Source organism: Salmo trutta, chromosome 22 (genome assembly GCF_901001165.1).
Source record: "Salmo trutta chromosome 22, fSalTru1.1, whole genome shotgun sequence".
Classification (NCBI taxonomy): Eukaryota; Metazoa; Chordata; class Actinopteri; order Salmoniformes; family Salmonidae; genus Salmo; species Salmo trutta.
Genome location: NC_042978.1, coordinates 16,512,902 through 16,525,930, shown reverse-complemented (window position 1 = coordinate 16,525,930; position 13,029 = coordinate 16,512,902). Strand labels below are relative to the sequence as shown.

At 42.5% G+C, this 13,029-nt stretch overlaps 1 protein-coding gene across 1 annotated transcript; it reads right to left on the bottom strand.

Annotated features, from left to right (window-relative positions):
• Positions 1-5,256: 5,256 nt before the first annotated feature.
• fstl3 (follistatin-like 3 (secreted glycoprotein)) lies at positions 5,257-11,961 on the bottom strand. Its single transcript, XM_029706902.1, has 5 exons — positions 11,715-11,961; positions 9,985-10,170; positions 7,273-7,488; positions 6,913-7,140; positions 5,257-6,749 (listed from the first exon to the last, which is right to left on the bottom strand). Exons 1-5 carry the CDS (start codon positions 11,788-11,790, stop codon positions 6,697-6,699), a joined length of 759 nt encoding a protein of 252 aa, XP_029562762.1. The 5' UTR covers positions 11,791-11,961; the 3' UTR covers positions 5,257-6,696.
• Positions 11,962-13,029: the final 1,068 nt, after the last annotated feature.

The following is a 13,029-nucleotide window of genomic DNA, read 5'->3' as shown; positions in this document are numbered from 1 at the left end:
ATTGTCGACACGCTCCTGCACTGAGCCGGGACAGATGTTATCAGGGCAGAGGCAAGCAGGCAGGCAGGCAGTCCTCCAGTCTAGAACTCCCTCACCATAAGTCTGTTGCTGAGATGTGTGTAATAGTCAGAGGAAATAGATTCCATATGGCCACAGGAGTTCACTGGGGGTACATTGTTCCCTTCTGATGAGAAGGGAATTCTCTGCAGTTACTTTTGCTATCTAGTTGTGTCCTTGTGGTTAATCTATCAAGTTGATATAAATTGTCACCGTTTGCTTGTATCTTCGAAACGTTGATTTATGCTGCTGAATGTGCACTTGTCAAAAGGTTATGCATGACTTCTGTGAATGAATACAACCAACTATCTATGACAAATAGGCAGGCATTTTGGCCCTCTCTTGAGCCAACATTTATAAAATAGTTACTGCCTGTGTCTAAATTAGCCCACCGAATGTAGGGCAGTGATGATGCTGATGGTGTAAGAAACAACATATGTACAGATCTACTCAGTTGCGTAAGTTGACTTTGGGTAACATAACTTCCCCCAATGACGCATTCAACCTGTGCCCACACCTGGGTTCAATCAGTGACCTTGTCATCACAGGGTGCAGAGGGTCAATCAACAATAATCCAATCCCATTCCTAGACCAAACAATTAAATGGTTGTTTGTCACAGCTGTAATATTTTGCTAAGAATCTGTATGAAAATGATATCACACTCCAGCAAATCCAGCTGCCGTCTCCACTGACTCAATCAGACCACACACAGAACCAGTCAGGGGTCAGGCTGTCCCAGTAGAAACATCCAGGAAAATAAAAGTTGCATAATTGGGGACAATTAACTTTTTGCACAACTTCCCAAATCTGTTGATCTCTTGTCTTGATGGTCTTATTATAACCCCCGCAATTGAAAGCATGGCCCTCAATTGCTAACAGGGCACTGCTGGTGTTTAATGGTGCAGGTGGAGTGATATGTTAGCCTAGTGGTGGCACAGTGGATGACAAGTTTATGTTGACAATGTAATGATGGAGTCAAATGGATACATATCTTGCAGTACTTGAAGTAGAAAACTGAAATATCACATTTACACAAGTATTCAGACCCTTCACTCAATACTTTGTTGAAGCACCTTTGGCAGCGATTACAGCATCAAGACTTGGGTATGATGCTACAAGCTTGGCACACCTGTATTTGGGGAGTTTCTCCCATTCTTCCCTGCAGATCATCTCAAGCTCTGTCAGGTTGGATGGGGAGCGTTGTTGCACAGCTATTTTCAGGTCTCTCCAGAGATGTTCGATCGGGTTCAAGTCCAGGCTCTGGCTGGGCCACTCAAGGACATTCAGAGACTTGTCCTGAAGCCTCTTCTGCATTGCCTTAGCTCTGTGCTTAGGGTTGTTGTTCTGTTGGAAGGTGAACATTCGCCCCAGTCTGAGGTCCTGAGCACTCTGGAACAGGTTTTCATCAAGGATCTCTCTGTACTTTTCTCCATTCATCTTTTCCTCGATCCTAACTAGTCTCCCAGTCCCTGGCGCTGAAAAACATCCCCACTGCATGATGCTCCCACTACCATGCTTCACTGTAGGGATGGTGCCAGGTTTCCTCCAGACGTGACGCTTGGCATTCAGGCCAAAGAGTTCAATCTTGGTTTCATCAGACCAGAGAATCTTGTTTCTCATTGTCTGAGAGTTTTTAGGTGCCTTTTGGCAAACTCCAAGCAGGCTGTCATGTGCCTTTTACTGAGGAGTGGCTTCCGTCTGGCCACTCTATCATAAAGGCCTGATTGGTGGAGTGCTGCAGAGATGGTTGTCTTTCTGAAAGGTTCTCCCATCTCCACAGAGGAACTCTAGAGCTCTGTCAGAGTGACCATCGGGCTCTTGGTCCCCTCCCTGACCAAGGCCCTTCTCCCTCGATTGCTCAGTTTGGCCAGCCTAGGAAGAGTCTTGGTGGTTCCAAACTTGTTCCGCTTAAGAATGATGGAGGTCACTGTGTTCTTGGGGACCTTTAATGCTGCATAAATTGTGCCTCGACACAATCCTGTCTCGGAGCTGTACAGACAATTCCTTCAACCTCATGGCTTGGTTTTTACTCTGACATGCACTGTCAACTGTGAGACCTTATATAGACAGGTGTGTGCCTTTCCAAATCATGTCCAATCAATTGAATTTACCACAGGTGGACTCCAATCAAGTTGTAGAAACATCTCAAGGATGATCAATGGAAACAGGATGCACCTGAGCTCAATTTCGAGTCTCATTGCAAAGGGTCTGAATACTTACGTAAAAATGTCTAAAAACCTGTTTTTGCTTTGTCATTATGGGGTATTCTGTGTAGATTGCTGAGGAATCTTTTTTATTGAATACATTTTAGAATAGGGCTGTATGTAACAAAATGTGGAAAAAGTCAAGGGGTCTGAATACTTTCCGAAGGCACTGTATATTAATTAGTTTCAGCTGTGGGGTTGGGGCTGTTTAAAATCAAGTGGTGTGATGTGGAGAGTGGGTGGTCTCTTTGAGAGCCCCAGCATGTTTTTGTCAAGACGTCTATGCCGATCAAACTATTGGGCGTAAGTTACTGGAAGTTGTCAGTCGACTGTAGGAAATGACGCACCATGACGACGAAAAATAGACAAAAATAGGCATGGAGAGAGAGCTATGAGGACTTGTGTATGATCAAAATGGATGGACCCAACAGCTCTCAAACTTGAGTGTGTACACGTAGTTGCTACAAGTGTTTGTTTGAAAGTCTAAACATTTCACTTGGAGCTCCTGACAGAGGGATTTGTGCCATGTGCATCTGTTAGATTCAGAGCAACAGAGCAGTGTGTTCTGGGAAAACCCACGGATTTGCATGACACATCATCTACAGCAGGATTACACACGCAGTCCCACTCCCTCCATTCAGGAAGTGGCCTTCAGAACAGCCCCCTTATGTGTGGAAAACTGATTGCTCTGTGGAGCATGTGTGTCACGTCCTGGCCAGTATAAGGGGTTATTTGTCATTGTAGTTTGGTCAGGGCATGGCAGGGGTGTGTTTGTTTTGTGTTGTCAGGGTTTTGTGGTTTTGTTCTATGTTTTGTATTTCTATGGTTTTTCTATGTTGTATATTTCTTTGTGTTGGCCTGGTATGGCTCTCAATCAGGAACAGCTATACATCGTTGTTGCTGATTGGGAGTCATACTTAGGTACCCCTTTTTTCACCTGTCGTTTGTGGGAAGTTGTTTTTGCATAGCTGTGTGTAGCCTGCAATACTGTGCGTTCGTTCGTTTTCTTGTTTTGTTTTGTTAAGTGTTCAATAAAAGTTAAGATGAGCACTCAACCTGCTGCACCTTGGTCTACTCCGTACGACACTCGTTACAATGTGATCATGGTGTGCTACGAATCACAAGCCCCGGGTCGGGCAACACAAAAATGGGAATTGACGTGAACTGGCAGCTGGAAGGCTGCTGGTCTCTGATCCCATGTACCATTTCCTGCCGTTGTGCCCTTGAGCAAGACACTTAACCCCCCACATTGCTCTCCATCCAGGGGCACTGTACTGCTGCTGACCCTGTGCCTCTCGACATGTGTGTGTGTGTCTGGCAGTGGAAGCTGGTGGGAAGAGCTATAGGAGGACAGGCTCATTGTAATGGCTGGAATGGAATTGGGGTTTTCATATGTTAGATGTGTTTGATACCGTTCCATTAATTCCAATCCAGCCATAGCCCGTCCTTCTATATCTCCTCCCACCAGCCTCCTCTGGTATCTCAGGTGTTGGGGAAGGCTGAAAAACATTTCATTTTCAACTAATTGACAATAAATGTGTTTTCTGTTCTACTGTTCGGTCACAGATATTCCTTTAGGTCACAGTTTAGTCTAGATTGGTGCCAGAAACATTGTTTTTGTTTATTGGGTGGGTCACAAGACAATTGAAAAGGCTTTAGATGGGTCACATGAGGGTAGTTAACGGTCTGGGATCCACCGCCTTAAAGCGTTTACATTTCCCCATGCGTTCTCCATAATTAAACTTTACTTTAAATTCCTTCAATTTTAAGCCCTTTGGTACTTCACTGTAATATAGAATAGCCTGTGTAATATACTTTTATATGCCAATTATCACTATATGAAAAACTGAGCTGGCATTATTGAGTGGTGCATGCCATTGGATCACATTGAGGTCAGGTCTTGGTTGCTGATGACAAGATCATCAGGCCATTAAAGTTTGTACCAAAACTCAGTAACCTAGGCTAAATGGAATGGGTTAGCAGCGTCACACATTCTTCCCGCTATGTCATCTGATACCGTATCATTTCATTAGAAAACAGAAAAGAAAAGAACATAATTTACAGTAGAGAAATTGTAGAACAAGAAATAAGATGCATGCATATCAGAAAAACAACCACTTTTCGATGGCATTGTTATTGCCCGTTCGAGCAAACATTTAAGTCCTTTCCCAATGTAATAAAAGGGTGCTTGGATCAGAATATAAACATCTCCCAAAGTTAAACCAGATGCTGGCCCAGTCAGTCCAGGAGTGGTTCTCAGTCAGAGTAAGGAAAACAAGGAAGGTATTTCATACAGAAAAGTGAGTCAGTCAGTGGCCCTCTGTCTCTCACCTCACCCACCTCCTCTCCTCCAGAGGAGGCTCCACAGGGACAGGAAACGGGGGCCTGTCCCCCTGCTTTGATGCTCCACCGCCCCTCTCCTCTGGTCTCCTCTCCTCTGAGGCCTGTCAGTGGGCTGTCAGGCGCCAGGGCCATTGCACGCACAGAGACTGCAGCATAGTAAAAGCCGTCCATCACTCTAGCCCACCTGTTGCTCTTCTGTGAGGGTAGTTAACGTGGACAGTTCACCACAGTTCATAATCAGGAACGCGACCTCCTTTTGGCAGTAAGTGATAGATGCTGTGCATATAAGCTTGTCACGCAGCCACATGAGGCTTGCAATGACTGCCATTGATACATTTCTTTACTATTGTGTGTATTTTTAGACTGACAAAGGGCATGTTAACATTTCATATAGAATGGCAATTACTGTGCATGCAGTGTCTGTACTGTAAGTGATATATTGTATGATAGAGGGTAACAGAGGGTAGGACAAAGTCTGTCTGGAATTATACACTAAACCAGAGAGACCATAGCCTATGTACCATTTTCTTTAGCTAACATTCCACTCTTTGTCATTGCCAATGAGACAATTCTGACTTGTGTAACAGGTGTTACTCATTTGTGCTGAATTTAATGATGGTTGAAGTCGCACCAGAAATGAAAGAGGCATCATGACAAATACTATAGTTTATGTTGAGAGTACAAAAATACAAAAATAAGAAGATACATTTATCATTTCAATTTCACAGTAGGTACACTGGTACATGTACATGAAATGGAGTTGTATTTACAATAAACTACTTTTAATTGTTCAACAACAGTATGTCTTTTTTTTGTTGTTATCCCAAAATCAATGAAATCATCTAGATAAATGGGCAGCACTATTCATTCACATTACGATAACCTATTTGCAAATAGCCATCTGCCCATTTGGTTCAAATGGTAGACAGTATTTCAACATTGAACAGATATATTCAGCTGCATAGTCTGGGGATCCGGTGAGTTAACTTGAGGTCATTTGGCATTCCCAGACAAATTTGATTCTGTTCTCAATTTGATAAGGCTAACAACATTTGTCAATTTTTTCAGTTCCACTGTTATGGTGTATTCAACAACCCGAATGGCATTATATTGAACTCGTAGGACCTACAAACATATGAAATAAACAAAGCCAAGACTTCAACAGTGAAGGTATTGTAAAGGCTTGGTGTCGAACAAACAGCCTAGTAAAACTGCTGCAGACAGAACTAAACTTTTAATTTCAGTAATCAGCGGGTGGCTCAGAGTTTTGATTGGGCTCCAGCGTAAACAGTATCATACTCTGTGCAGGCAGAGCAAGAGGAGACATGCTGTATACTTTGTTTTGGCTGAGTCTTCCCTCACCTCCAAACAAGACTGAAACATACTTGACATACATGACTTCACATGATTGACATATACTAAATGTGGTATCCAGTAACCAAACAAATTGAGGTTGCTTGCCATGTTGCTTTTAGGGGACTAATGCACTTCATTTAGGGATATGAAAAAACACAAAAATAAAAACAACTCTCTGAAATTAAAGAATGTCAGTGACCATTGAAATACATGTACATCTAAAAACAAAATACAATAAATACATTTTTTTTTGTAAAAGCTGACCTATGGATATATGGATTTGTATACAGAGTAAAAACATAAATATAACAGATTTGATACCTTCTCCAATAAATAGTAGTGGTATTTATTTACAATATACACATATCTTCCTCTACTCAAAGTCGACTACATATTTATTTTTTAAGATATATGCCTTTCATCTGTTTCCACAGTTTTACGAGCAAATCATCCCATTTAACATACATTGCATGCATCAACAAATACAGTATTGGTTTCCTTTTGGAATAAAAATGGTTTCTTCCAGTAGGTTCTCCCACATCAAATGTATCGTCATTCTATGTACAGGTGGTAGAGATGGAAGGGATAGGGGACTGTAAAAAAGAGATCAACATCAATCAGAGCTTGGGGAGTGAACAGCGGGACAACACTGGTTCACCTATCGAAGGTGATCTCCTGGAAATCTTTGTACCAGGTGGACTGTAGTACCAGGTGGACCACACCAGAACTGTCCCTCTAGAGTGAATTCTCCTCACTGCCCTCCAAATCCAGAGTGTTCCTCGGAACACCTGAGAGAGAGAACCAAAGACAAAAAGATAAAGCACAGCCAACACATGCCAAATCAATGCAAAGTACTAAATATCTAAAGTCATTCGAAAATTAATTTAGGTTGTTTATTCATTTCTATACTTAGGCTGTGTTGACAGATCAGGAAAGGTGAAGGGGACTTACTAGAGCAGTTGCCATAGTGACGCACTCCTATGGAGCGCCCCAGGAAGCAGGTGGCTCTGCGGAGGTGGCAGGCGCTGGGGTAGGTGATGTTGTCGTTGCCACAGATAGGCACCTCGGACTTCAGCGGTATTGGGCAAGGGGTCATGCGGCACATGACACAGTGGGCACTGTTAGTCTGGTCCGTCACACAGGTGTGGGTACCCGGGCACACCACGTTGGAGCACGACTCTGGACAGAACATGGACACATATTTGTATCCGATATTGTGTGTAATATTGCTTCAGTAGCACAATGAGTACTTGAAATAACCAAACTGCTGACATATGCAAGATAACTCGTTCGAAGCACAGGTGTCCTCACTTTTGCATTCTCCCTGGTACATGACCTCCAGATCAGGGTGGCCCTTACAGCGGGCCATCAGCAGAGCACACTCATCACGGTAGGACTTCCCATCGCTCCCACACACAGCATGCTTTATGGAGATGTTAGTGCAGTCAGGAGAACACACACACTGAGGACGTCCAACCATCATCTTACACACCTTCCCTGGGCCGCAGTTCACACCATCACAGGTCTCTGCCCAACATAGAGTAGAAAGTCAGTATTATTGTCAAAGCGTTAACTTACATTCAATGGTCTGTCATCAAGATCATCTGATGCTCAAGATTCATTCTCCACAGAACAGAATAAAATGGATGAAAAATGTTGTCTTCACCGCAGCATGATTCATCCAGCAAAACATTTGCAATAAACACATATTTTGTTTATGGTCATGCTCGAGGATGTCTAGTCTGTAGGAATGTGTCTGAGGTTGTGCCTGTTTCCATGACAGTGGAATGGATCCCTGCAATGGGCTAAGTCTCATAGATGGATGGAGGGGTGTTCGAGCAGACCGAGCCAGTTCAAAGGCCTGTCACTGGGTTTTACAGGCTGACAGATGTGGCAGGAGGAAACGCAGGCTAAACGGACACTAGTAGACTATCCAAGGCCTAGCCAGGTCAATAGGAAGTCTCCTAGTACTGTAACCCTAAAACAACACAGATACCATCGCCACTTTCAACAGGCTTCTCGGGACCCGTTTGATCCTGATACAGAGTGATGTTCGGCCCTGATCCCTGAGATCCTGTAAAAAAGCAGGACTTTATTTCCTTTCTCTGCGAGCACTTGCTTTAATATCCTGTTATTCTCCATCTCCAAAGAGGCCAACTCTGCTACCTCTGGGTTTCTCACACAAGTATTAGATTTGTCCCCCTCCCTTCCAGGGAATCCAAGCAGTTCCCTTTTTCTGTTATGTTTTGGTCTGGGTTTACTGGCAGCCGGTTATGATTTTATACATTTTCACAAATCAATGCAGATTGAAAGATAGGCCAGTTATGGAGTTCTAGTCAACACCCAGGAATGCTTTGAACCACTGGAAATCAGTAGCCCCAAGAGGACCAACAGTGGAGGTTCAGTCTGAGTCTGACAGGGAGTGCTACAGTATGATAATAGAACAGCACTTCCCCACAGTATCACATGTACATTGATGCTGTAGTTTTGTTCTTTCAGTTGGACTAATGATCCAAATAGTGCTCCACATTATGAGGAACAGACATCTGGGCATGTGGCAGACATTTCTCCTGTGGTAAACAGGAATGTGTTTTTTTTCTCTGAGGGGAGGCAACCAGGCCTGTGTCCCAGCCAGCATTGGGAAATAATTCATGCAGAGTGAATTAGAGGAGGGAGGAGGAGGAAGGTTATTTCCAATTTATTCCATTTTTTCAATGTCATTCATTTGCACTGCAACTTTGAGGAGATATATTAATGAACAATTCCATTGTGGTAGACCAGCCTCTCGATAGAGAGATACAAATGCATCTAAATGATTTAATTTTGTAGCGTGTCTTTTATAACTTGTCTGCTTCTCATTCTGGATCACTTGAGTTCATTCACTTATCATTGAAGCAACATGTTATTAATGAGAACATTTTGTTGTTTCCTTATGCTGACATGTCATTCTAATGCTGCTGTTGATTTGGCTCATACTGTTTTGGTAATAAACTGCATGCTGGAATAGCCTTATTCTCCATTGAAAGAAGAAACCATGATCCATCATTCCCTAGTTGGCAGGGATGCTACCACATTTTGAATCTATGATTCAATTGGTATTTGGTAGCTGCTCAAGGCTTCAGCCTAATCATCTTCACATGGCTTAAAATAATCCACTATACCCTGGCCAGAGAACACGTGCACATGTTCAGGTGCCTTAGTTTCTAAAAACAGGCATAAATATCCTTGAGTGAACCTGAATACCTGGCCAAGGCTTCCAATAGTGGAAGCGACTCAAAACAGCTGGACAGAGTTAGATGGAACACCTGGCCCAGATCCACAGCTAAGTTTTAAAAAAACTTATAAGAGACCTCTGGAAATCAACTTAGCTTGGAAATTCCATATGGATCAAAGTAATCCCAAGAAGAAGACAGGTGGTCTGGCTATGGCCAAATGAGCTGCCATTTGGAGCTATACTCAAATGTGGCCCCTAAACTTCTTTGCTTTATTCATTGTCAGTTATGTTGCCATGTATTAAATATGATCTATCTCTTATTCATCCACATAGGCTCCAACACATCTAAATGAAATGTGGCAGTATGAAAAATGTTTAGAGAGGAACACAAAGGTAAGGAGGTTTTGGTGCTACATGTGAGCAGCTGTTGCTGATTTCAGATCGGCCACTGCTTCTCAGTGACTACATTTTCCCACAATGACAAAGACCTGCACCCAATCTTGCATTTTGTCACTTCTTTGTCAGAGGCTGACAACAAGGGGGGACCATATGAAGAAGCTTAAACCAATCCTAACTTGTCTGAAGTACCTTTAGGACACTGCCTGGGATGGTGGCTTGCAATAAAATGATAAAGCGTCAAGGATTGTGATAGTAGGGAATCATAATCAAAATAAATCAGCATCTACTTTTACGTCAAATAGTTTGAGAAAAAGCATAACACCCTCAATGATGATAGGGTTGACTGATGTTGTCATTTTGACACAGTTGGTTCACAGCAGGTCATTGTGGGAACTGTAGTGTGATGTTACCTTTGCAGAGTTTGCAGGACACGATTCCCAGGAAGCCCAGCAGGCTGACCTCGTTGATGGGCAGACTGGTGTTGGACCAGGCCGTGTCTAGACGGCCCCCGGCGCAGCATTCCTCCCTGCTGACCCCACGCATCAGCACCATGTCACAGCGCTGCTCCTGGCTCTGCTGCAGCCAGCACATCCCCGCTGAACACACCACAACAAACACAATAACACGTCTAGTTGGATTTTTTTCTACATACTTGACATACATGAGTTCACATGATTGACATACTTAAAGTAGACATACTTAAGCAATAAGGCCCGATGAGGTGTGGTATATGGCCAATATACCATGGCTAAAGGCCGTTTTTCTGCACAACGCAACGTGGAGTGTCTGGATACAGCCCTTAGCCGTGGTATATTGGCCATCACAAACCCCAGGCCTCCCAAGTGGCGCAGTGGTCTAAAGCATTGCATCACAGTGTTAGCTGTGCCACTAGAGATCCTGGGTTCGAGTCCAGGCTCTGTCGCAGCCGGCCGCAATCGGGAGACCCATGGGGCGGCGCACAATTGGCCCAGGGTAGTCCGGGTTAGGGGAGGGTTTGGCCGCCAGGGATGTCCTTGTCCCATCGCACCCTAGTGACTCCTGTGGTGGGCCGGGTGCAGTGCATGCTGACACAGTCGCCAGGTACACGGTGTTTCCTCCGACACATTGGTGCGGCTGGCTTCTGAGTTAAGTGAGCATTGTGTCAAGAACCAGTGCGGGTTATATTTCGGAGGACGCACGGCTCTCGATATTCGCCTCTCCCAATTCCGAACAGGAGTTGCAGCAATGAGACAAGACTGGATACCATGAAATTGGGGAGAAAAATGGGTAAAAGTAACAAACCCAAAATGTTTTAATATATATTTATCACAAACCCCAGACAGAGGTGCCTTATTGCTATTATAAACTGGTTACCAACATAATTAGAGCCTTAAAAATACATTTTTGTCATACCCGTGGTATACGGTCTGATATACCACGGCTGTCAGCCAATCAGCATTCAGTGCTCGAATCACCCAGTTTATAATTTAATGTATACAATGGCCTCCTGGAAATACAAATAGCCCACTTCAGTTGACTTCAGAGCCAGAGCCCACTTGTACAATATTCAGGACTCTGTGTACTCTACATCAAAGTGGGCTGAATGGACCAGACCAGTCATAGCCAGACCTGGCTGACCTCTCTCTCCACACACAATACACTTTACCAGCATTTTAATCCACCAATTCAGACAGGAGAATAGAGACCTGCTGTTGCACTGTCATAGAGTTTTGTTTATAGGTTTTAGAACTCATCACTTACACATCTCTCATATTGTTTAAAAAAATAATATATAAAATATACTAAAGTAGCCAAAAAGAGACATTAAAATTACTTTGGAATCCAGAAATATGCAGTTCTGTATACTAATTCCAACCAGTGATGATACATACATTATTATTAAACTGTAGTAACACCAATGTGCACCTGCACTCTGTAAATATAGAATTCTCAGTATCAAGCGAGCAAAACTATGGCTCTAGTTGGTTTATTTTCATTATACATTTTCTTACTATCAATTTTGAATGATACAAAACTTTGAATAACGTTTAAACATAAACTATTAAAGTTAGACTATTCTTTTTATAGCAAAACTTTAATAATTAATCATAATGTATAAAACATAATTTATTAGAAAATACATTTGAAAAGCTTTACTCACCATTTACATGGAATCTTCCAAAGATTTGACACAAAGCAACAAGTGTCACACCGAAAAGAGTAGTCAAAAAGCCCATGGTGACAAGGAAATATAAAGTTCTAAAATAAAAGTTCTGGCAAAACTTGCAAAAAAATGTGTTTGTCCTTTTGCAAATGGTTTCAAATATTTTGAACTTGCCAATGGAGAAGTTCGCAGAGTTCTCTCTCTTAAGTGAATGAATGTGTTGTTAGTGATGTTGTTCCCCTCTTTATAAATATTTAGGCCTAACCCACTGAGTTATGCTGCTGGGATAGGCAATGGTCTCAGCCAGTTAAAATGCTGGAACGGACAGTGTTCTACGTGAGACGTCCCCTCACCAGAGTGCAACAGATGTAACTGCACCATGCATCTTCTGATAATGTTATTGTGATTGTAAAGTAGGCATACCACATTTCGAATTGGTTTTGCATCATTTTAAATTATTATATGGAAATAAGTAATACATCATTTTTCATATAAATATTTCAAATAATGTAGAACCACTTTAGCACTTTTCAGCTTTCAATTGTGTTACATGGAGATAATTTGCTCTGTGGACAATGTTAGCTATAATCAATAAGAACAATATCACAATTCTGTCTTTTAAAAAATGGTATACCGATAATAGGAAATACAGTTCCTTCAGAAAGTATTCAGACCACTTGACTTTTTCCACATTGTTTTACGTTACAGCCTTATTCTAAAATTGATTAAATAAATAGAAATCCTCAGCAATCTACACACAATACCCCACAATGACAAAGTGAAAACAGGTTTTTAGAATTGTTTACAAATTTATTACAAAGCAAAAACAGAAATACCTTATTGACATAAGTATTCAGACCCTTTGCTATGAGACTCGAAATTGAGCTTAGGTGCATCCTGTTTCCATTGATCATCCTTGAGATGTTTCTACAACTTGATTGGAGTCCACCTGTGGTAAATTCAATTGATTGGACATGATTTGGAAAGGCACACACCTGTCTATATAAGGTCCCACAGTTGACAGTGCATGTCAGAGTAAAAACCAAGCCATGAGGTTGAAGGAATTGTCTGTACAGCTCCGAGACAGGATTGTGTCGAGGCACAATTTCTGCAGCATTAAAGGTCCCCAAGAACACAGTGACCTCCATCATTCTTAAATGGAAGAAGTTTGGAACCACCAAGATTCTTCCAAGAGCTGGCCGCCCAGCCAAACTGAGCAATCGGGGAGAAGGGCCTTGGTCAGGGAGGTGACCAAGAACCAGGGAGGTGACCAAGAGTTACTCTGTGGAGATGGGAGAACCTTCCAGAAATA